General features: G+C 39.8%; 1 protein-coding gene across 1 annotated transcript in view; it reads left to right on the top strand.

Annotated features, from left to right (window-relative positions):
• The window catches only part of itfg1 (integrin alpha FG-GAP repeat containing 1), a 170,352-nt gene extending 149,956 nt beyond the window's left edge, over nt 1-20,396 (top strand). The window contains exons 16-18 of the mRNA XM_032560744.1: nt 7,151-7,233; nt 8,866-8,983; nt 18,883-20,396. Coding sequence (XP_032416635.1) covers nt 7,151-7,233; nt 8,866-8,983; nt 18,883-18,942 — 261 coding nt within the window. The 3' untranslated portion in view covers nt 18,943-20,396. The remainder of the gene's footprint in view (nt 1-7,150; nt 7,234-8,865; nt 8,984-18,882) is intronic.
• Nucleotides 20,397-22,627: the final 2,231 nt, after the last annotated feature.

Raw genomic sequence — 22,627 nt, 5'->3', positions numbered from 1 at the left:
AGTCCCCCAAACATTTGGGGTTTGTGTTAGTGTTGAATACAGTAGATCCCTGTGCTGTTTGGGAATTATCCTGACTATTAGCTAATAATGTCAGAAACAGCTGGAGATCAACCCAAAAACAGAAAGCAGACTATAGCGCAGGGTATTCTGGGTAAATACAACCAAAACAAACATTTTAGCGGGAGAAATGGTTCTTGGAGTTTTACTAAAGACAAAAGTGGAATTATACAACCGCTAAAATCTCACCACCCTTCACTGTTGTTTACATTTTGTGACAAAAGTACATGCGCTCCTCTCTTCTCCTGAAGTTTTCATGTTGTTTTCTTCAGTAGCTGTAAGTTCAGCGCCACCACAGGTGAGGAGTGGAACAGGTTTGTAAAGGGTTTGGTTCATTTGACCCAATACAGTGCAAAAGCACAAATGTCGCAAGTTTGTTCCCTAATCAAAACGAGTTTACTGAACTATCAGGTGTGAAAAGACTCTAAGTAAGAGTGTTGGTTGGTTGGCACACCTTTCGTTTCTACACTATTACTCTAGTTTTTACAGCAAGAAATGTTTCCAGACTCGTACATTTGTCCTTATGGATACATTTAGGATTTTTAAAACCTTTTTTTTTTTTTTGCTGTTTTTGAGTCTAATTCTTTACATTGTTTATAACCAACTTATCAGTGCATTTCTGTTCAGAAGTGCCAACAATTCAATGTTGTCACATCCTTTATAACAATTCTTTAACATCTCTGGAAGCCCACGATGCATGGATGACTACTGAAGCAATCCTGCATCCTGTCGGACGATGCGCTAATGTAAAACTAATACGCTAAACAACGGCAAGCTTGTGTTGATGAAGTGTATTCATCTCCCACACTTTTCTACTTCACTCCCATAAATGTCAACGCTCTTCAGCTCGGCTCCCTCCCCGTCGCCGCATCCATCTCCGGCTCTGTTTCCTCTCCCAGTACACTTGTCGCTCTGAATATTCGGAACAACAGAGCCTTTTTTCCCCCCCTCCCGTGTGGCACCAGGGTCTTCGTCAAGCAGCTCATTTAAATTGCAGATGACTCAGTCCGACCAACTCTGAAGCCGTAATGCACCCAAAAACTCTCAGCTTAACCAGGCTGCTTTATTGTCCCTCTTTTCAGTCCCTTTTTTTTTAAATCCCTATAGATCGTCTCGTGTTCCTATTTTCCCTCCTCCTTACACATTCCTTCTACAAAGTGTCTTAATGAAGGCCTAAAGATGCAGTCTATTATGCAAAGTGGGCTTTTTTTCACCAGTCAGAGGGTCTGGAGAGTGGAGGGACTTCATTAAATCTACAATGTCTTTAATGAGGAAAAGCCGGGGCCCGCTGTAGAGAGGACGATGTTTATAAATCCTTTCCACTGTGCTTTCTTGATGCCTTTGTTAGGTTTAATCTGTCTGTTTATCTGCGTTCCTGATTTCTGATCGACGCAGTAATAAATATCTCCACATTTAACAGTAATAAACAGTAAACTTTTGTGACGGGAAAAACCCGTAAACTATAAAACAATTTGAAACCGTTAATGTGATGTGAAATTAATCTGTGAAAGTGGTCATTTGTATATTTTACATTTCTACGTTCAATTTATGGGATTGTTTTCATGTTTGTTTTAGGAGAAACAACGGTGTTGTTTTCCTCAAGTGAAAACATTTTCATCTTTGAACCGTAAACTCAACGATGACAGAGCCATCTGACCGGGAAAGAAAAAAAAAATGTTACCAGTAATTTTAAGCTGGAACTCCGGCAACCTCAGCTGTCTGCGTTTTACCGTTGAATCAACTTTTCTTCCACTGAACATTTGATCCAGTCTTTGCTTTCCCACCCCTGCCTTTTGTAATTTCTCACCTATAGAAACGTTGCGATGTGACGATGAACCCGCACCCGATTCCCTACAATGGCTGCCATTGGTTTTAGCTGTCAAGTTGTCAAAATAATGCACTAAATCTTAAATATACGCATGAAATATAAAAGAAAAAGGGACCCAGTGTTTTGCTACTAATTGTCAAAACTATGACAACAACATAATAAGGTCCAAGGGTATCGCATTTCACTGGTCACCGAAAAGTTTTCATAAAACAAAAGTATGAAGGGAGAGGGAAGTAGGTCCGTTTTCCTAGCTTGACGTTGACATCCTTAAGATGTGCTGCGGGATTCTGATTCTGTTCAGTTTGTAGAAAAAAAGGAAGGCGACCCAAACACCAACTCTGTGACAGATAATCAGAGAAACAGGTGTTAAAATTAAACCCCTGCTTAATTTAAACTACTGCTGCTGCTGCTGTGCTCAGATGATCACTTATTAATCATCTCAGAGCTAACGTCAAGCATGAGAACATTATGCAACGGACTGAATGTTCTGTTCTTCGAGTGGGAAATGTCTGCGTGTTTTTAGGCGGTGAATAACGTTGAAGTGCCTGAGGACTCACTTGGTAATAATGTCCGCTCCGTCAGCCAGTGGAGCTGTTGTCAGTCAGTTTCTACGGCTCAGAGTGAGAAAAGAGAAGAATAATGCGAGTGGTTTTAGAGTAATTCTTCTATTGTTTTTCTGCGTTATTCTTCCCGTTGCTGTGGCACACTGCGCTAAATTAATAATACCTACATCTCCAGGTTTCATTTAGCTAACTGAGTTCTACTGCAGCAACGTGGCTGTGGATGGCAAGTAAAGGAATAGTCTTTTTGGCCTCCAGCCTTGTGCGCATGTGCAAAATTTCCAGATGTAAACAATAACATTGAGTGTGTCTTTAACAGCAGTTTCTGTCTGCTGTGTCCCTGAGGAGGACGGTCTGTGAAACGTGCTTGAATGTCTTCCATTTTTCATCTGATCTCTGCTATCTGTTACTAGCCTCTTCCTCTGTGAGTGTTTCTCCTCCTGCTTACTTATCTTCCACCCAGGGGATTCCCTCTGCTGCTCCAAGTGGTTTACTTCACTAATCAGTCCTTGTCACTCTCACCCGTCCTGTCTGAATCTGCCTCCGTCGGCTCTCTCTGGTAGCGCCGCTACTTTCCCTGGCTTTGAACCAGACCGTCTCTCTCTCTCTCTGAAGATTTGCGAAGGTTTTCCTCCTCCAAACAGCCAGATCAGATCTGCTCCCAGACAGCAGCAGTGGAGGCTGACTCGCCTCCAACGTCGCCCAGCCCTCCTTCACCCCCCACTGGTCGCCACCAATGGTTGGCGCTTTCCGAGAGCTAAGCGACAACGGCTGGCGGCAGGAGTGTGCTTTTTCTCGTTTAAAAAAGCAACGCCTTCGCTGCACTCTTATTTAAAATAGCTGCGAGATATGGTTCCCGCTCTGGTGTTGAGGAACGGGGAACCACAATTAAAGAGCAGCAGCACTTCCATATTCTGCCAGACTGGATATGTTAAAGATCCGTCCAGCTCCGAGCGCGGTTATGATCTTGGGGTCACTGATGTGATTTCCCCCGTTGCCTCTGGTTACGCTGAGCTCATAAACTGTAGCTCTGGCAACTCTTGATCCTAAACTGTCTTCATTCAGTGTTATTTCTATTATAAATGTAGATAAAAATTCTAAAATTAGAATACTACATGGACTGTAATATGGCCGGATTATTTTCTAATCTGAATAAGTATGGATTTTTTTTTTTTTTTTTTATTGTTAAAAAAAATTAAGAGCCCATGAATGATGGGTTGAATGGGTTTGACAGCACTTTGCACCAATCTGATGGGTTTATTAGCTGTACACCAAATTCCTGGGGGTGCACATCACTAACGACCTCACCTGGACTGTGAACACCACGTCTCTGGTCAAGAGGGCACAGAAACGTTTGTATTTCCTGCGGAGGATGAGAAGAGCACACCTGCCCCCGCCCATCCTCAAGACGTTCTACAGAAGCACCATAGAGAGCATTCTGACCAGCTGCCTCTCTGTGTGGTGTGGAGGCTGCAGCGCCTCCGACTGGAAGAACGTGAGGAGAGTGGTGCGGACAGCAGAAAGGATCATCGGGGCCCCCCTTCCCTCCATTCAGGACATTTCATCCCAGCGCTGCGTGTCCCGAGGCCGAAACATCATCAGTGACCCCTCACATCCCCACCATGGACTGTTCTCCCTGCTGCCCTCTGGAAAGAGGTTCCGCAGCGTCCGGTGCAGGTCCACCAGGTTCCGAAACAGCTTTTTCCCACTTGCCATCAGACTGCTGAACTCTTAACTGGACTGCACTTAAAATCTGGTCTCCACTTTATACCTTGCACATGTACAGAGCTAAATAACTTATATTTTACTGTCATTCCTGCACTTTATATTTTATATTTTATATTCATATTTTATACTGTATTTTATTTTATTCTGGAGTAACCTCACAACATTGAAAGCTCAAAACATTGTCCTGAGCCGTATGCAACGAAATTTCGTTCTGTATACACCCTGTGCATGCAAAATGACAATAAAGTCAGTCTAAGTCTAAGTCTAAGTATAACATCTACAAAACTACAAGTGTCTTCATTGTTGAGCTCATATGTGTGTTCAATAATTTAGTAGAAAAAAGGCTTTGAATTAAGATATTGATCATTTTATCAATATCGTTTATCAACATAGTTTTCTATAATTAATTGCAAATTACAAATAATTATAGACTCTGCGATAAAAACAATTTTTTTTTAAATTGCTAGTTCCAACACAAGTAAAAAGCGAATATTTGTTGTTGCAAAATAGAAAAAGCAATATTATATTTTGCAAGCAAAAAATGTATATTTAGATCCTGATCTCTGTCTTTGATTTGCCACATCAAACTTAAGCTTTTTTTTTCCAACTCTGTGGTCAGTTTGGTTTCTAAGTTACTGACGGAGAGTAAAGACAAGTACAGACGCCATCAAAAGAACAAATCTGATTTATTTTTATTTGCTCCTACTTCTTTTTAGATCAGCGTTGTAAATTGGGTCTATGACTTTTTTTTTTTTTTTTTTAGTGTTTACATACAAAATATGGGCTTCCAAGAAAACACACCACGATTTAAGAATCTCTAGATAATATAGAATAATATGGTCCAGAATCATATTTAGCCAAACGTCATAGATTTTGAAACAGACCTGATTACCATTAGTCCAGACATACATTTTTGTATTAAAATGTTTATAATGTAAGAAAAACAGGAAAACGTAGAAGCAAGGAGATATTCTTTTTCATTTTCTCCTAAAGTTTGAACTTTGCAGCTCACTGATGACATCGTTTTACGTTCTTTACGTTTACGATATCGACTTTAGGTCATTTAGTTGAACTTCACCAATCCAGTTGTCCTGTTTGCTGAAATCTCTTTATAGAATAGAATATAGAATAGAATAGAAGTACTTTATTCATCCCAACAGGGAAATTACTTCGCAGTTACAGCATAGAGACAAGACACAATAACAACTACCACTGAGTAGTAGTTGTCTATAAATTGTAAAAATATGAAATGCTGTTAATATAAAAAGCAACTTAAGAGCAGTCCTTGCAAAGATTCAAAAAATGCAGATATGTATATGTAAATATATGTACAGCAAGTGTGCCACAGTGCAGTTGTGCAAAATCGGACTGATTAGTGCAGAACAGTGATTTAGCTTTTATTGTACAGTGAGACGGCATGTGGCAGGAAGGACTTCCTGTATCTGTCCCTATGACAGCGGAGCTGGAGCAGCCTATGTGAGAAGGTGCTCCGCTGTCTGTCCACTATGTGGTGGAGAGGGTGCTTTACAAAGCGCTTCCCGCCTTTTGTTTTCTTTGCATCTCAGACACAATTTTGGTGTTTCTGTAATAAAATAAAAAATAGTATAAAAGTACCAAATGCAGAGGTTCAGATTATGAGTCTGTTTATAAAACTACGCGCCGCCCGGCTGTGTCAGACGTCATGACGTTTTCTGGACCGGTCAGTCAAACATCGCCCACACAGAGCTGCCTCTGCCATCAGTTCGCTGGAACACAATGATATTTGTTCTTTTGTCCTTTTCCTAATGCTGGGTTTGTTTGTGTGCTTACCTGGTAAATGACAGGTAATAATGGACATGAAGCTAAACTCTAAAATTTAAGACACATTTCTGATGAGAAATGCAGCCGTTTCTCCAGGTTTTTAATTTACTGTATAATTATACCTTAATCCTCGCGCCTGCCTTAATGTGTTTCTAGTAATTACAATCTGCTGTCTCTCACCTCTCGTGTTTTTTTTTTTCTCAGCTTACTCTTCTGTTGACACTGCTGCAGGGTCTCGAGAAAGTATTCACATCTCGGGTCCCTTTCCAGGTTTTGTCACATTACTAACAGAAAATACAAGGCGCTTTATTGAGATTTTACCTGATAGAGCAGAAAACATCTGAAAAATGTCCAATTGCCTTAAGCAGTAAGTAGTGGGAACTGATTAAATTTTTTAATCGAGTTAATTTGGGGTTCTGTAATTATCAGAACTGATCGCATTTTCTGTCAAAAACCATCAAACAAACAAATAAAGCAACATTTTCGATTCCAAAACTCTTTTTACTGCTAAATTATTGAATAAATAGACATATGAGCTCAACATATGTGCATTTAATCTTTTATTTAGGTTATTCAACCATCAGATCCGTGCAAATGCTGTTATAACCATTCAGCTTTCAACTGTTACAAAACTCCTGATCATTCATGAAACTTCTTTAGAAATGTGGCTTCAGTCTGCGCTGCTACTGCTACATGATTAGCATTGAGATGCCATTTCAGGCTTGAATAGCTCCACTGACTCCTTGTAGCACAACCTGAACACACAACAGTAGTTTTTTTTTCCTGTGTCCCATCAGAGTGTCTCTCGAGGACCAGCTTTGTCGTTGGTCGCCCTGTTTGCAGATGTAGCTTGTGCATCAGAGTTACCGGCGTACCAGAAATGCTCGGGACTTTCGTATGTATAATAAAATAAAAGCGACAAAAATACAATTAATTTTGTCACACTATGTAATGCATTAATCACAGTTAACGATGTTAAAGTCCCAACCCGAGTTGTAATGTAGCAAAATGTGAAAAGGTCAAGGTGTTTTTCCCCTGAGACGTTGGATACGCTGCCTTAGTCGCTGTCCGTAAAATATGATCGTTTTCAGATTATGAACAATCTTAAATAAATCTGGTTTTGTTCAATTGATAGACTGCCATCTTTAAGTTTATTGGCTTTCTTTCTCTCTTTTAGGAGACGAGGAAACATGAGTGGACAGCCATCATTCCCAACTCTCAGCTCATAGTCATTCCCTTCCCACACAATACTCCCCGCAGGTCAGTAACACTCACCCCAGACATAAAACATTTCAGTTGAAACATAAAAAGCACACACGCACACACACACACACACCCGCACACACACACGCACACACACGTTTCTCTTGTAAACTGCTGCCACAGACACATTTAAACACTCATGCTATTCACGGTTTTATTCAAGCTCCTTTAGCTTGCTGCAGACGGTGTCGGCGTTGCCTCTCAGAGGAAGACAATGCCCGGTGAGCAAACACCACGGCATCGCAGCGTGTGTGCGGGTGTTATTATGGTGCTGTTCACATGTTGTTATGAAAGCCCAGGAGGAGCTCCAGATGGCAGTTCGTCTCTGACAAACACACACACTCACATGTCTTCCTCGCCCCCCATACGTTACACGCAGGTGTAAAACCACTTAGCTGTCGAATGTTTCAAAAATGATGACATATTTCGGATCCCTCTAAATTTCAAGTTTTAGAGGGATTACTGTAGTTCTTTGATTGTTTCCTTTGTGAAAATGGGAAGGAAAAACAGCAACAATAGTTCTTCTGTGATGGCTCACAGCTGGAGCTCAATGCAGCAAGAAGAGCTCTTATTCTTTGGACACGTATTAACTCAGCCACTCTTTGGTAAAAGGTTTGTGTTCTGCCTGTGGTGTCGAAATACCAACACTTTCTCTTGGTTATAGATATAAACTGGACCAAATCGCACTTGTGTAATATTAACAGTGTTAACTTGTTCTTTTAAGATCTTGGAATGTTTGTTTTGCCATTGCATAATAAGTTAGAGTATGGCATAGCTCTACTTTTCTGTTGACACCAGAAATTTAAAAAAAGGAGGAAATTTCAAGCTATCTCTAAACTCTGTTACTTGGGAGCACTGAGGTTTTTCCTCATGCAGCTACAATGGAGAAACAAAGGTAGAGAGAACCAAAACTTGATGTGAGGGTACGCATTTTTTCAATAGCCATATGGTACATAGCGCTCTCTGTGCTTAGCAGACTTACTCCCCTGAAACGATGTCAAGAATGTGAATGTAAAGATCACTGGAACTGGAGAAGAATCAGTTCAAGTTCCTGTGGTGTTCAGTCAAATAAACCAAATCTTTTATATGCTATTTTGTCCGTTTTCATCGTAAAACCGAGTCATACAACCGACTCATACTGCGCCATATTGGACCCCTTCAGCTGTACATCCATAGGTACGATATGGTTAGGGCTACTTTCTTTGTCATTCAAGGTCATGTGTGTGTCAATACTCTACACAATTTAGTCTAGATTATCCTCTCACTACCTAGACCAAGGTTATAAGTATGTAAAGCAGTTGCATTGCAATGATGCTAAAACACAATTTGTGTCAACTAAAAAAAAACTGTGGTTCCATTTACCTGAAAAGGCTTATAGCTTTTACACTTTTACCCATCTTCACACTGTATAAAACTGTTGTTTGTACCTCCATATGTAAATCATGTGCTCTGCTGTACTTTGAGAAACATTTTCACAGTTTGGAGGTGATAGTCTTATTTTGCTACGGCTTTTAATCCAACAGCAAAACATTTAAACCATAGAAAATGGTTACAAGTGTAAGTACACCAAAGATTTTGGAGGCTAGAAACATAGCGGTGTGTGACATCTTCCTGTTCTTCTCTTTTTAGATGGAGAGCAAAGTTGTACCTCACTCCTAGCAACAGCGTCCTGCTGACGGCCATCGCGCTGATCGGCGTGTGCGTCTTCATCCTTGTGATTATCGGCATCCTCCACTGGAAAGAGAAGGTCGGGACACAGAAAACACTCACTCGGTGCTCTGCTGTAGTAAATGTTCACACCTTCTCGGTGAAACACCGCTTCCTGCTACTTCCATTCGTTTATTGGTGAATGAGCGAGAGAGACTGGGTGAGCAGACTGGTCACAACCGGCAGCAGATGGATCTCACTGCCTGTCCTGTAGTCCTCTGGCCTCCCCACTGAGCCACACACACACAATCCTTCTCCTCTACCAGCTTCCTATCCCCGCGGGCCACAACCTGGAAGGGCGTTCAGCTGTAATTGCCTTCTTCTGTCCTTCCAGCACGGTAGATCTGCTGCTCATTACTGCCTAAATGCGCCCTCCAGGGAGTCGGTGCATGTTTTCTCATGTGTTTTGTGCTTCATTCTGGGCCGGTTTTTCTCAGCAGCACACGCACACGCGCACAGTTCAGTCGCCGAAGACACAAGGATTCGAACGGTTAACAAGTTATTCCAGCAAATCTACTTTTTCTTTATTGTTTCCCTTTTTCTTCTTCGAACCCTGTGATTGGCGCGTGCCGATCGGAGAAGAGCAGGAACTCTCTGGCATCCTGTCTGAACCATCTGCTACTGGAGCTTGTGGGCTGCATGTGTGTGCCTGGATGTGTGTGAACATCTACCATATGACCATGATTACACACACACACACACACACACACACACACGCAGGAGCTCTTTAATTGTCCTCCATTGAAGGGTAATACCGGTGTGAGTGCTTACAGAAAAGACCTGGCCTAAACCTGATTATTTTTTTAGCTTTCCTACACAATAACACACACGCACATGCACGGCCACACACACAGTGCAAATGATATGAGAAGTACATTTAAAAAGAATAGAAAAGAAAAACTAATACATATGTTATCAATGCGAAACTTACCAAGTATGTAAAAAATGAATAAAGTCACTAAAATTATGACGTTTAGCGACAGCACAAGTTAAATGTCTCTTTAAAACCAAAAAGCTTATATATAACATTGATTTTGGCTTTAATATCACTTAACTTTAGCTGTTTGCAAAAGTTCTTCAGAAAATCTTTATTTATTGTTCTTGTTATTTTATGTCGAAACCAAAAACTTCTCTTATGCTGTTGATACTGTGATTGTTCAAAGATACAAATGTAAATATGAATTTTGTTGTTACTCAGATCTTCACCTTTCCATTGGGAACATTTAGAGGACAGTCGCCCGTGTTTCCAGTTTGGGAAAATGGACGGTTTCTAACCAACCTGAACTTTATACAGTACATACAACTTCATTTGTGGTTGTTTGATCTGACCAGGGCGTATCCTCCTTCTTAACCAATGATGGAACCTCTCACAGCCCCGCAAGAATAAACAGTATGAACGATGGCTGGATTGATAAATTGAAAAAGTAAAAACTTAAGTAAAAGGAGAAAGAAATGATTGAACCACTTCCAGAACCTTGTTTGGTTTACATTGTCGTTTTAACTGATGAAATTCAGAAACTCCATTCGATGATTAAATAAACATTGAGGCGCGTTAAGTATTCACTCTGCTTTAACTTTTTAATTCGATCCGAATTGCCGAATGTATTATCAGGTCTCTACACAGCAGAGCTTCTATTACCAGTGCTGTGCCCACAACAGAATATGAAATTCAGTGATTGAAATTCTCACTGAACGTCTCCTTGGGACTTTTTCGCATGTTGCCTTTGCAAGGCACAACAATGAATTTGAAACAGTCAAAACATTGAATTTTAGTCCTTTGTTTTCAGAAACGCATCTTTTACTGACTAAATAAAAACTACTTGATTTTTTCCTGAATCACAACTGATTGTAAAACGCATGAACCAAGTGGTTTTTTTCTTAACTTTCCTCTTTGCCAGGATTTCTACCTCTAGTCTTGTCTTCAATAAGGGAAGCTTGGTGGGGCTTTATTCCACAATACCTAATCTCCTTATCCTTAGAAGAAGAAAAAAAAGCAGTTTGTTGTTGCTGCATCATTTGTGTCTTTTTCTGTCTGTAAGGTGAACGCCTTCGCTGTAAGTCTGCTGCATTTGCCTGAATGTGAGCAGAGTTTGGATCTAAGCAGCTTTAAGGATATTTTTACCAGTGGGGGACGACGCAAAGAACTTATGAAAATATAGAAATGAGTCAAACTAGCAGCAGGTGGTACTGTGTTGCACATGTAAGCGAGGCGCTGCGTAACAAGCGTCAACACTCCTACAGCACTCCTTAGAAGAATCAGTTCAAGTTTAAAATAGAGACTGAAGAGCATCATGTCTGGTTGGTTTGAGTCTGTACTCAGTTCAAAGGTTACATTAGTTTGTTGGTAGACTCAGTCCGCTCCTTTGGTATATATTCAGAGTGAAGATGACAGTCTGCACTTCTTCAAATAAACCACAATACCAGTTTTGTTTGCATCAAAGTCAAGTGAATGTGATTCTGATACAATACAGCTTCAAGTCTGTTCACCTACCTAGAATAAACGACCTAATCTTATCTGTTCATTACTGAAAGGATCGCATCAAGTTGCAAATATTGTCAACAATCGTTTATGGCACAGCCGAACCTAAAGCTGTAAAAAGCTTTAAAGGGGCAGTATTATATATGTTCCAGGCATACAGTGCCATTTTATAGCACAATAAAGTAACTAGTACTTTCAGTTGTTATGAAAATCCTGCATATATCAAGTATGACTTAAAAGAAATCTTACTTCCTAATTTAACGCCTTGAAATTGGGCCTCTGTCTCTTTAAAAAATTCTGCTCACTTTGAAACTCCGCCTTCAGGAAGCCATCACAACCCAACATGGCTCCTCTATTATCCCTTTAGCCAAGTTTTTTTACAAGCATAGCACTGAGAAATAGATCTTATTATGAAACTTTTACAAAATTATATTTTGTACATGTATATTAAAACCTGTCTCAATGTGGTGACAGTGTAATACGAAACAAACAATCTGTAAAAAGATCGATCTCCTCCACCTCCTCCCTGAGCTACTACTGCTGTCTGAAGAAATTCACCACTCCTAGTCAGAAACAACCAATCAGAGCAAGGAGGAGGGTCTTAGCGCTGTCAATCATCCTATGGTACGAGCAGCGAAATGCACTAATGGTGGAGAAACACCTTACCATTACAGAAAACTGTTTATCTGCCCTCATCAGCGGCCGTGCTAAAACGCCCGTTAGGAGAATCAAGTCAGAGAAACGCTGGTTGATTTCTTCAAATTGAGTGTTTTTCTTGTTAGTTTGGACTTTTTCATAACTGGCTATTTTGCCTGTTTTTCTTGCCTGAGCCTAATGATTATTATTTGTTGAAGGACGATTTGGTTTACAGAGACGTCATAAGTTTTGGTTGTGTGTGGTTTTTATTCCCCTTTTATTTATCATTTCTGGTTTATTGTTTATTTTGGACATTTAAAATGTCTTCCAGTTCCGGTGTTTCTGGGACAATACATCGCCCTGTAAAGTTTATCGTCACAGGCTGACTTGTTGTGCATCTTGTGAACAGTAGATTTGGACGTGTTTTGGATCATCCTAAGAAACCTCTTGACGACCATTCATCAGGTTGATGATATTTAAGATGACATGCACTCCTGGCCCACAGCATCACAGATCCTCCTCCATACTTAACAGTGTACATGATCTGCTTTTTGTCTTTGCTGCTCTTTGTTTCCCTCCCCAGCTACATTGAGTGGTTTTTTTTTGTTTGTTTTTTTTTTTACTTCAAAGCCAAATTTTAATCTCATCTGAACAAACTACATGTTCCAGTTTAGGTCCCAGAAGAGATTGGCAAACTCCACATGTGGGAAGACGAAAAACTGGTTGTTTAGCATTGCTGCTAAACAACCAGTTGCCAAGTGGATTTGGTATAATGGTTGCTAGGGCTTGGTGTTTCCAAGTTGCCATTCTTTGCTGCGGTTCTCCAACAGCGAGCTTTAGAAAAATCTTTTCTTTTTTTTTTTTACTTTCCTCACCATTCTGCTCTCTGTGAATGCTGACAAGATGAACATGGCTCCTCGTCCAGCTTCGGGGTCAGACGCTAAGAAATGGGCCTTGGTGCCTCATCCTTGTGTATCGCAGGGTCACAGAGAGTCATGAATTAATAATTAAGTTCCTAGAAGAAGAGGAAGAAGACAGAAAATGTTTCAGTTACATTTATTATTGAATGAATATTGAGTCTACCAACTATTATGCAGTGATTTTATTGAAAACTACTATTTCTTTATCCGTGATGGGATTTTTTCCACCAAAATATTTTTCATCAAAAGAAAATTTATGTAAATTCTTCAGTGCAACAAAATAAGATTTTTTTTTCACATCTTTTCCAGGCATTTACCTCCTGGTGTTGTTCAATGGGCTTGATGCCAGTGTAGGGGTTTTTATCTGGAATCATCAAACCCTTGTACCTCCCTAGACATGTTTTATTAATCTTCCTTATTGATGTTTTATTTCTTTTGAGCCTGCATCTCACCATTCCTTATGATACAATTGAACGAGTGGTTTAGAGTTTTTTTCTGCCCGTCGGCGCTCACATTTTCTTTACCTTATTTTACAGGTTTAAACTAATAGCTGTTAATTCCAAACATCATTCCTGAATTGCCTTATTAATCGATAAAGACATGAGACAAGACGGTCCGCCTCGCTGTACTCCCGCCAATCATGTTTGAGAGATCCTTTAATCTCCCGTGGCAACCATTCAACTGTGCAAAACACCTGTTGGGACCCAGCTCCACCTTGGAGGTGCAGCTGCTCCTCCGAGCTGGGGTTTTCAGGCTTCCGCCTCACAGAGCAGCCCTCACCTGAAACTCCTCCTCTCAGCTCCTTCAGACTAGCCCGCAGCAATTAGCAAACACCTGGTGGAACAGAGTATCTGCTGAGCTCATTATAGGACCTACTGTAATTCTCATTGAAATGCTGGTTAAAAAAAAAACAACATTGTTAAAGGAGGAGCCATGTTGTGATGACTTCCTGAAGGTGGAGTTTCAGAAAGAGCTGGAGCTTCTTAAAGAGACAGAGGCCCAATTTCAAGGAGTTAAATTATGATGTCAATTTTCTTTTAAGTTACATTTCATATATATAGCACTTTCTTAAAATCTGATGGTAACATAGTTACTTGATTGTGCTATGACATGGGATTGTCTGGAAAACACATACTACTGCCCCTTTAAGGCTACAGTTGGTACCAAGACTGTATTGTCAACAATATCTTCCAATAACATATAATTACCCAGTCATATTTTCAAATTTTGTCAACTTTTAAAATTTTTCAACACAAAAATATTGATGACTGCTATAAAAGAGGCTTGTGTCAATAAAAGCTGTGATTCCCGAACTCTCCTTAAATTTAAACTGTGAACTCTCACTTTAAAACCAATAGGTTCTGTTCAGACTTTCTAAAAACTCTACATCTCTGCTTCATTTGGGAGTATCCACCCCTCCTCCCCATCCAGGGAATCCAGATTGGGAGTGAGTGTTTTACACCGGCTGCAAACACCCTCCCTCATATCTCTTCTCCTCTCAGCCCACTTACAGTGGGGGTGCGTCCGGTAAGGTCAGGGTGAGACAGCTGATTGACATTTAGCATTTCTGTCTGTTTGCACTGCCGCCTCTGGTATTTGCTCCTCTAATAACAAAGTCAGATAGAGGGCAGAAACACAAGGGCAGGGTTGGGGGAGGGGGGTAAAAGATGTGTTGTCCAGGCTAAACAGCCGACAGGGCTTTGACAGAAAATCCTGTGAACTTCTGTGCATTTCTGTCGTTAGTGGCGATATTTAGAATGCCTTCTTAAATCAAAGCCAGAAAGGAATGGAAATGTGAGGGAAAAAATGCGATTTTTAAAACATAAAGCAGAATCTAATCAATCTGATCTTCACACAGGTCAAATTTAATTAGCTGGCATTTAATCCCAGTCATGCTCCAATGGAGGTACCGACCTGCTTTCAGACACAAACTCAACACTATGTCTATAAAGTCTATTGACAGAAACACATCAATGCAGCGCTGCCTAATAATTATTCAAGCCTCAGGTTGATTATTTGGTGGCGCGCCTTGGCTAGTCAATTACGGCAACATCAGCCCCCAGTGGATCGGTCGTCTAAAGGAAATCAGTCCATCAGCTCCTGAAAACGTTGAGCATCAGAACAGGACAGCATTCAGTATGAGACAGGCTTTTCTTTGAAGAGAGATGAAGGCTTTATTCCAAACTGAAAGTGACAGGATAAAGAAAATGGAGTAAACATGTCACTGTCCATCTATTGGACTCAACACCAGGGAGGTCCGTCCATGAACGGACGGTTTGGCTGAAGAAAAGCTGGAATCCGGATTTTTAGATGCAATGTTCTCTGATAATTAGTCAGTATGTTAAGCAATGTTTTAAAAGGTATTTTTTTAGATAGTTCAAAGCCGATGCCTGTTTTCTAGTGTGTTATCCGTGATCTTGGAATATTGACTGCACTGTCTGAATGATTTATTATTAAATAGTTTTGTTTTTACTTTCAGCTACTTTTAATTAGCAGCTTGTTTTCATCTCTCAGTCTTTAATATGTGGACTTTCATATTGTCATAGTTTGGGATTTTTTTTAGTGAGGTTATGTCAAAGTTAACATTTATAAGCAGTTAATATTTTACTTACGGTAGATGATGCTGTTGGCATATTCATTTTATTGTAATTCAAATTAGCTTGCCCTGGAGGCTGAAGCTAACAGCTTGTCCAACAAAACCGAACCACCAAACCAAATATAATCTGAAAAAAGTGAATACTGTTGGTAGGCATAACCTTCTGTGTAAAAAATCTATCAATGCAAACATAACTTACTATAAAGTAGCATTTGATTTAAAAAAAAACAAAAGAAGTTCTTTAAGACAATAGTACTTTGCTTTGGAGTTAGCCTCATTGTTATCTTTGTCTTCTGGAACGAGCTAATCTGTGTTTATGCTAAAAGAAAACACTAATGAATCTAGGGTGCTAACTAGCTATAAACTAGCTTCAAACACGTGCAGTGATGCTCAAAGAAATCCTCCATCTTGTTTGTTCTCGACATTTATTCACCGTACTCTGTGAAGTACGCTGGCATTTTTATTGGCATTTTTATTATGCCAATAAAAATGTTTCTTACAAACCACATTTTAAAATGTGAGCCCTTCGTGTTGGTGAAATTGTAAACGGTACAAAGTGGTTAAAATTATGTCCACCTGGCCAAAACACAAAATTACAGAGTATGATCACCCATTTGTAAGTGCTTCTTCGGGTAATTTCCTCACACCTACATGGAAGCTGTTTGTGGATACAAATGTTCTTTCCCGATGTGAAAAGGCCGCCTGGGAATAAATTTGCAGTCTTGATTCTGTGCAGCAGTGGAGACGAAGCTGACACGAGGCTTTAGCTCCGCTACTAAACGGCATTCAGGCTGTTGAGGTCCTCAAGCTGTTCTTTTATAGATGTAAAGTTTTTTAACATGCACAATTCTTTCAAATTGATCATTTTATATGAAATATTTGGCCAATTTCCAACATATGCTTGCCCCTGCTGACATCATGAGTGAGCTGATTTATTCTTCATCTTACCCAACCGTCCCTGCTTCCTGCCCGTGTCAGTGACCAGGTGATGAATGCTCACCACTTATCGTCAACTGCTGTCTGGCGGCTAACTCGAGGATAAAAGCGTGTGTATGTGTTGAACAATCTCCTCATATGAAATGCCGTTCCAGGTTCTTTGAACTGTATATTGGCATATAGACTGTTAATTTAATCAGGTTTTTTAGACAAACCAGCCACTAGATTTATAACTGGGGTTTTTTATTATTATTTATTAGTGTGTCTAGCAGATACAGTGCCTCGCAGAAGCATTTCTGCCACATGTCAAATTGAACAGAAAGTATGTATGGACTTCAAGACACAGATTAACAATTTGATTTAGAAGGAGAAACCACACAACTGTCAGTCAGACATAACTTACCTGTATGCTTCTTTTTCTTTCTTTGTTCTCTCTGTTTCATTTGTTTTTCTTTTACCTTTTTTGTTTCTTCCTCTCTTTTTCTTTCGTTATCTCTGTTTTTCTTTCTCTCTTTCTTTGTTTTTGTTTTCCTTTCTTTCTTTGCTTCTTTTTGTTTCATTTTTTGTTTCATCCTTGTTTCTCTTTCTTTCCTTCCTTCCTTCTTTCTTTTTCATTTTTTATTTCTTGCTTTCTCTTTCTCTGATTTTCTCTTTTTCTTTTTTTGTTTGTTCTTTCTCTCCATTTCTTTTTCTCTTTCTACTCTTTCCATCTCTGTCTCCCACATTCTTTGCTCTCTTTCTTTGTTTTTTCTCTTTCTTTCTCTCTACTTTTCTGTCTCTCTCTTTTTGTCTCTCTCTCTTCCTTTTTCCCTCTTTCTTTCATCCTGACTTGAGTTCAGATGACCTTTGACACCACCACAGGAAGTGGAGGAAGTGAACTGGTCTGGTCTGGTGGGGTGTGAATCCCCCTGATGAAAACCACCAGAATCTGCTGGTTTGGTTTAAAGTATCAACCAAAACTGTTAAACCTCCTGCTCCTCCCGGCTTTGTGAAAGTCTACACAGATTTATTATTATTTTTATTAACAGAGATTGTGAACTTTGACAGACTTTTCTGTGGGATTTCGTCACAGAGGATTCAAAGAGGACGCTGTGAAATCTCGATGCACGGATGACGAGCCTGAAAACCAGAACTGCTACACCTGAGTAAAAAAAATAAAAATAAAAAAAAAACTCCCTGCAAGGAGTCAGTGACACTCTGAAAACCTCTGACTGTGCACACACTTCATCTCTGCGTCTCAGGTTTATCTGCCAACCATGGAGAGGAAACTCAAATAAACAAGATCCAAAAGCTGCTGCCTGTTCACAGCCTGAGCTCATTTAAAATGCAGGGGGGCAGAAACACCAGCACAGGATGTGAAGAGTCAGAAATGACACTTTACAAAACACACACACACACACACACACCCCCACACGCACACACACAGTGTTCTTCAGGACCAGAGGTCAACACCATCTGCACCTTCTTTCAATTAAAGAATCAGCTGCAGTCATAATGTTGGTGTAGCACACACTGCTAACCACTGACTTGAAAGAAAGTATTTTTTTGTTTGTTTTTGTTTTTTGTTTTTTAATACTGTACTTATGCATTTTCAATGTACAAAACAGAGCATCCATATAAAGGATAACCTCAGCTATTAACCATTTTTTCCAAATCCATTATTGCCAAAACAGTCTGGGAGGAAAAGCAAAAAAAAAAAAAAAAAAACACTTTACAATGATACCTCATGCAGGGATCTGCAACTTTAAACGATGCATAAATAAATATTCAAACACAATTTGGACGTTGAAGTGTCAGTAGATTTCCTTCTGCAGATTAATATGATAGAAATAGCAACAATCTGCTCATGTCACAGCTCTGACTTCATATAGTTGAGGTGCTAAACTGCATTTTGTTCACCAAATCTCCTCTCACGCCAAATAAAAATCATCTGCCTTACGTTCTACAAAGAAAATGCAATAGTAATGAAACTTCAAGTAAATGTTTTGTGTTTGTTGATGTTTCTCCAAAGTGCCTCCCAACGTTTTCCATTTGGTAAACAGGGTTACAATGTTCCATAATTCTACTATTGAAGCATGTTTGTACGTATGCTGAATTATATTACGAGATGAGATCTATATTTGCAGATTGTGCACAGACCAAACGGTCTTTTCAAAAGTTTTTGAGCAGAACTTGATTTAAAGGTTTATGGTTCATTTTTGTTGCATATTAAATTACTGCAGATGTTTGTCATTGTTTTTGTTGTCAAACTGTATTTTTTTCCCTATAAGGTAGAGTTGCAGCAGAACACCTCTGGTTCAGGTTGCTCTGATGTCATGATAGGTAGACCTCAGCAACACGACTGACTCCGTGTGTTCCTGTGTGTCCCACAGAAAGCAGACGACCGAGAGAAAAGGCAGGAAGCCCACCGTTTCCATTTTGACGCCATGTGAAGGAGCAGCGCTGCGCCACGGGAACGCCTGACCCCTGACCCCCCTCCTCATCCAGACGCTCAGTTTGACCCACACTCATTTCAGGGGCCAATAAATTGATACTCGTGCCCTAAAGCGTTTCTTTTTTCTTTTTTATATCCTTTTCAGTCAATGAGTCGGATGTGAAATATTTATGTTCCATTTGATTTATTCATTCCGGTGTTAGAAGCACGTCCTGACGGGGAGCACTGTGGAGGTTTAAAGCAGCGGCTTCTCGGGACGGACTCAACAGAGATTTGTGTTTGCACGTAACTCCACATCTGCTTGTTGCTATGGTTTTTATTTAAGTAAAACTTCCATTAAAGGTTAGCATCTGTTGGGTCAAGTGTTGAAAGTGGGTAATGTTAACTTGAAATCCATGTCATTTCTTATCATTTTTGTAGTTTTTTTTGTTTTTTCCTCTTCTGGCTTTTTCCTGTGAATTTGAACAGATTCACCAGAAGCTGAATGGAAAATGAATAGAAGTGGACCGGTACAAGTCGAAGCTTTGCTTGACTGCAAATTCAGATTTTCCCCAGCTGATTGTATCAAAGCTTATCACAGAAGTAAAAAATAAAAATAAAAGTATCTGCAACACTTCTGCACCGGGCTGAGGGAACAGTCTGAACACTGTCGGTCCTGCTGAGCCAAGCCCAGTTTACTGTGATAGGAACTGGATTCTTCTGTCTTCTTAAAGCTGAAGCAAAAATATGTTGATTTTTTTTCCATATTTATTAAAACTGCCATCATGTTGTGACAGTTTTGTATGAGAGAAATAATCTGTGAAAAAATTGTGCTCCTCCACTTCTTTGGTGTTCTGCTATCATGGTCTGCAAAAATGCTCCGCCCCTTATCAAAAACAAAAAATCAGAGCCAGGAGGAGGGCTTAGCGCTGTCAATCATCCTCATGTACTTGCTGCTCAATATGTTAATGGTGGACAAACAGAAAAACTATTTCTCCAATCATTGGTAGCTATGCTAACTGTTGGGGTGAGCCTGCTGTATCTGAAGTGATTGACAGCACTAAGACCCTCCTCCTGTCTCTGATTGGTTCTTTCTGACTGGGTGGCGTATTTCTGTTGTCAGTTCTGGGAGAAGGCAGAGGTGAAAATAATCTTTTTCACAGATTATTTGTCTTACATTTCTGTCACCACATAATGATGTTTTAACAAAACATATGTTTTTGTAAAAGTCACATACTTCAGCTTCCAAACCTTGATTGAGCCACGCCCTCCGACTCGCCATGTTATTTATTTTTTTTCCACCGATGAGCTACACGCCGTCGATGTTTGCACTTTCTAAGCTAATTATTAATCGTGGGTGTGTTTTACTGTAATTGATTATGCATCGTGAATTCTGCTTGCAAATGAATGTTCAGGCATCTAACCGTGTTTAGCTTACATGTTGGCTGAGAATAAAGGTTTCTTCTCGTGTCAGTCTGCTTTATGATTATTATATTTTTATATAAGTTATTGTGACCGCTTCCCTCACGCTCCCTCGTCGACCGCCTCTGCGCGTTTCTGCCCTGAAGACGCTGCAGAAGAACACCGTGTTTGTGCGGTGGCTGGGACGCTGGAGGAAAAATGGTCTAAATGTGTAATGAGTTCAGCATCGGTGAAATTAAACGGCCTTAAATTTTCCAGAGGACCCCCAGAGGCGGCTCTGAGCATCCCAGTGGGCTCCTCGCCACACTTCAGGAACCGACCTGGTGAACAGCCTAACGCGTGGTGGGAGTCAGCCCTCCCCGCTCTGCAGCGACAGTAAGCGGGTCTGAACTGAAGCTTGGCTGCCTGTGAGGAGGAGGAGGAGGAGGGGGAGGGTCTACAAGCTATTATGAAGGTAAACAGGAATAGACTGAATTAAAAAGGAAATCTTTAAAAAGTAAAAGCATACATTTTAATAAAGACTTTTTTGAGGATATATTGGCCATTTCTTTCTAAATGTAATGCTGACTTACAGTTAATTCCCATCCTCTACTTTGTTTCTGAGAAAAATAAAATCCTCCCTTTATGTTTTAGTCAAGAGTTTAGTGAATAGGCTAGTTCAGTTAATGAACTACTAGTGTTTTCATGTTCGGCGTCCAGCAGGCAAAAATTTTATATAGGTTGTAATGTTAATAAATATAAAATAAGGCATAAGGTCTGCAGTTGGCCATGTTTATTTATTGGAGGAAACATTTACGTTCATATCCAACTCCAACTGGTTTAGCCCTGATGCTAACCTGCTAGCATGTTAGCAGTCTAACATGCTAGCAGGTTATTATTTTTGTTTGGGGCTTTCATTTAATTATTTCACTATGAAGTGATAAATTTACCTTTTTTTGGCTAATGTCTGATTCAACAGAGAGGAAAATGTGTAGAAATGACTTTACTTGAATTTTAAATAAATTATGTTTAAAAACTTGTGAGAATTTGGCTAGTTTTTGTGTTATTTTTATTTAATGTCTTGTTGAGATTAAAAATCTCTTTCAAGAGAGAGCTGGCCTAGACTGGTGGCAGCACAACATTTTCTAAATGTGTGAATTTTGAATATGTGTTTGAGTTTAACTCAATGTCTTTTTCGTCAGTGATTTCTACTTGGATGTATTGGTTAACAGATACGTGAAAAATGTAGGCAAGGTGTCCGAGTGTCAACGTGAAGTTCAGCAGATTTACTTTCACCAGTGGAGCACTACAACGGTCACCATGATGCTCCATATAACTCTATTAAAAAATTGTTTTGGGTTTATTTTAAGTGTAGTGGATAAGGAGATGGACAAGACAAGAAAGGGAAAGAAGAATAGAGCAAATACAAGAAAACATACTAGGAATCTGCCTTCAGAAAAAGAGGGAAACCCCTGGTAAACCATAACGAAACAATATAACTGACTGGATCAGTACCAGGCAAAGAATTAAACTACAGCTCACATCCCAACAAGGTAGAGGTGCCAGATGTGGTAGTGCTGTGGGCTGGTGGTATTAAAGACTGGCTATAGTTGGGCTTTATCTGGTTATGGATGAGCTCAAAATCATTTTCCCACCTACTGCCAGTTTTTAGAAGACACTTACCTGCATCCTTGAATTTTAACACGCATGATTTTTATGCAGGCAGTGGTCCACGGAATATATCAAAGTGCGCTGCTCAGTTAAAAATATTTAAAGAAGAAAACACGTTGGGAACTTTTGGACTCTTTCTTAACGGGAGGTTTGACGGTGTGTGTGGGGCAGGCCGTGGTTGCTTCTCCAAAGAAAGTTGATCAACAGGTCAACACACTGACAGACTCCATGAACTGAAGGACGGTGACTCTTACTGAAACATGTGAGACTGTTTCTGTTATTTATTTATTTATTTTTCTACGAAACGACGACAGAGGTGATTTTATTATTATTTTTGAGATGTTTATTCTTGCTCAAATCGATAAATGGATGGGAACAGTTTCATTAAAATGCGCCATAATGTGCACACTAACATTGCCTGTTAATTATGCACACATTTCCTCCTAATAGAGCCAAAACACAACTTGCCTAATCGTTGTGCACACAGCGAGACATGAAAGCAAAATTTCATTTCAACATTTGTTGTTTTTATTTTTATACATTTATTTATTTATTACGGCTTTTGAATCTTTAATAATAGAAATAAAAAGTCAACATCATTTTTTTTTTTTTAACCATCCATGAATCAGCAA

Source organism: Xiphophorus hellerii, chromosome 4 (genome assembly GCF_003331165.1).
Source record: "Xiphophorus hellerii strain 12219 chromosome 4, Xiphophorus_hellerii-4.1, whole genome shotgun sequence".
Lineage (NCBI taxonomy): Eukaryota > Metazoa > Chordata > Actinopteri > Cyprinodontiformes > Poeciliidae > Xiphophorus > Xiphophorus hellerii.
This window is presented reverse-complemented; position numbering and strand designations above follow the sequence as displayed.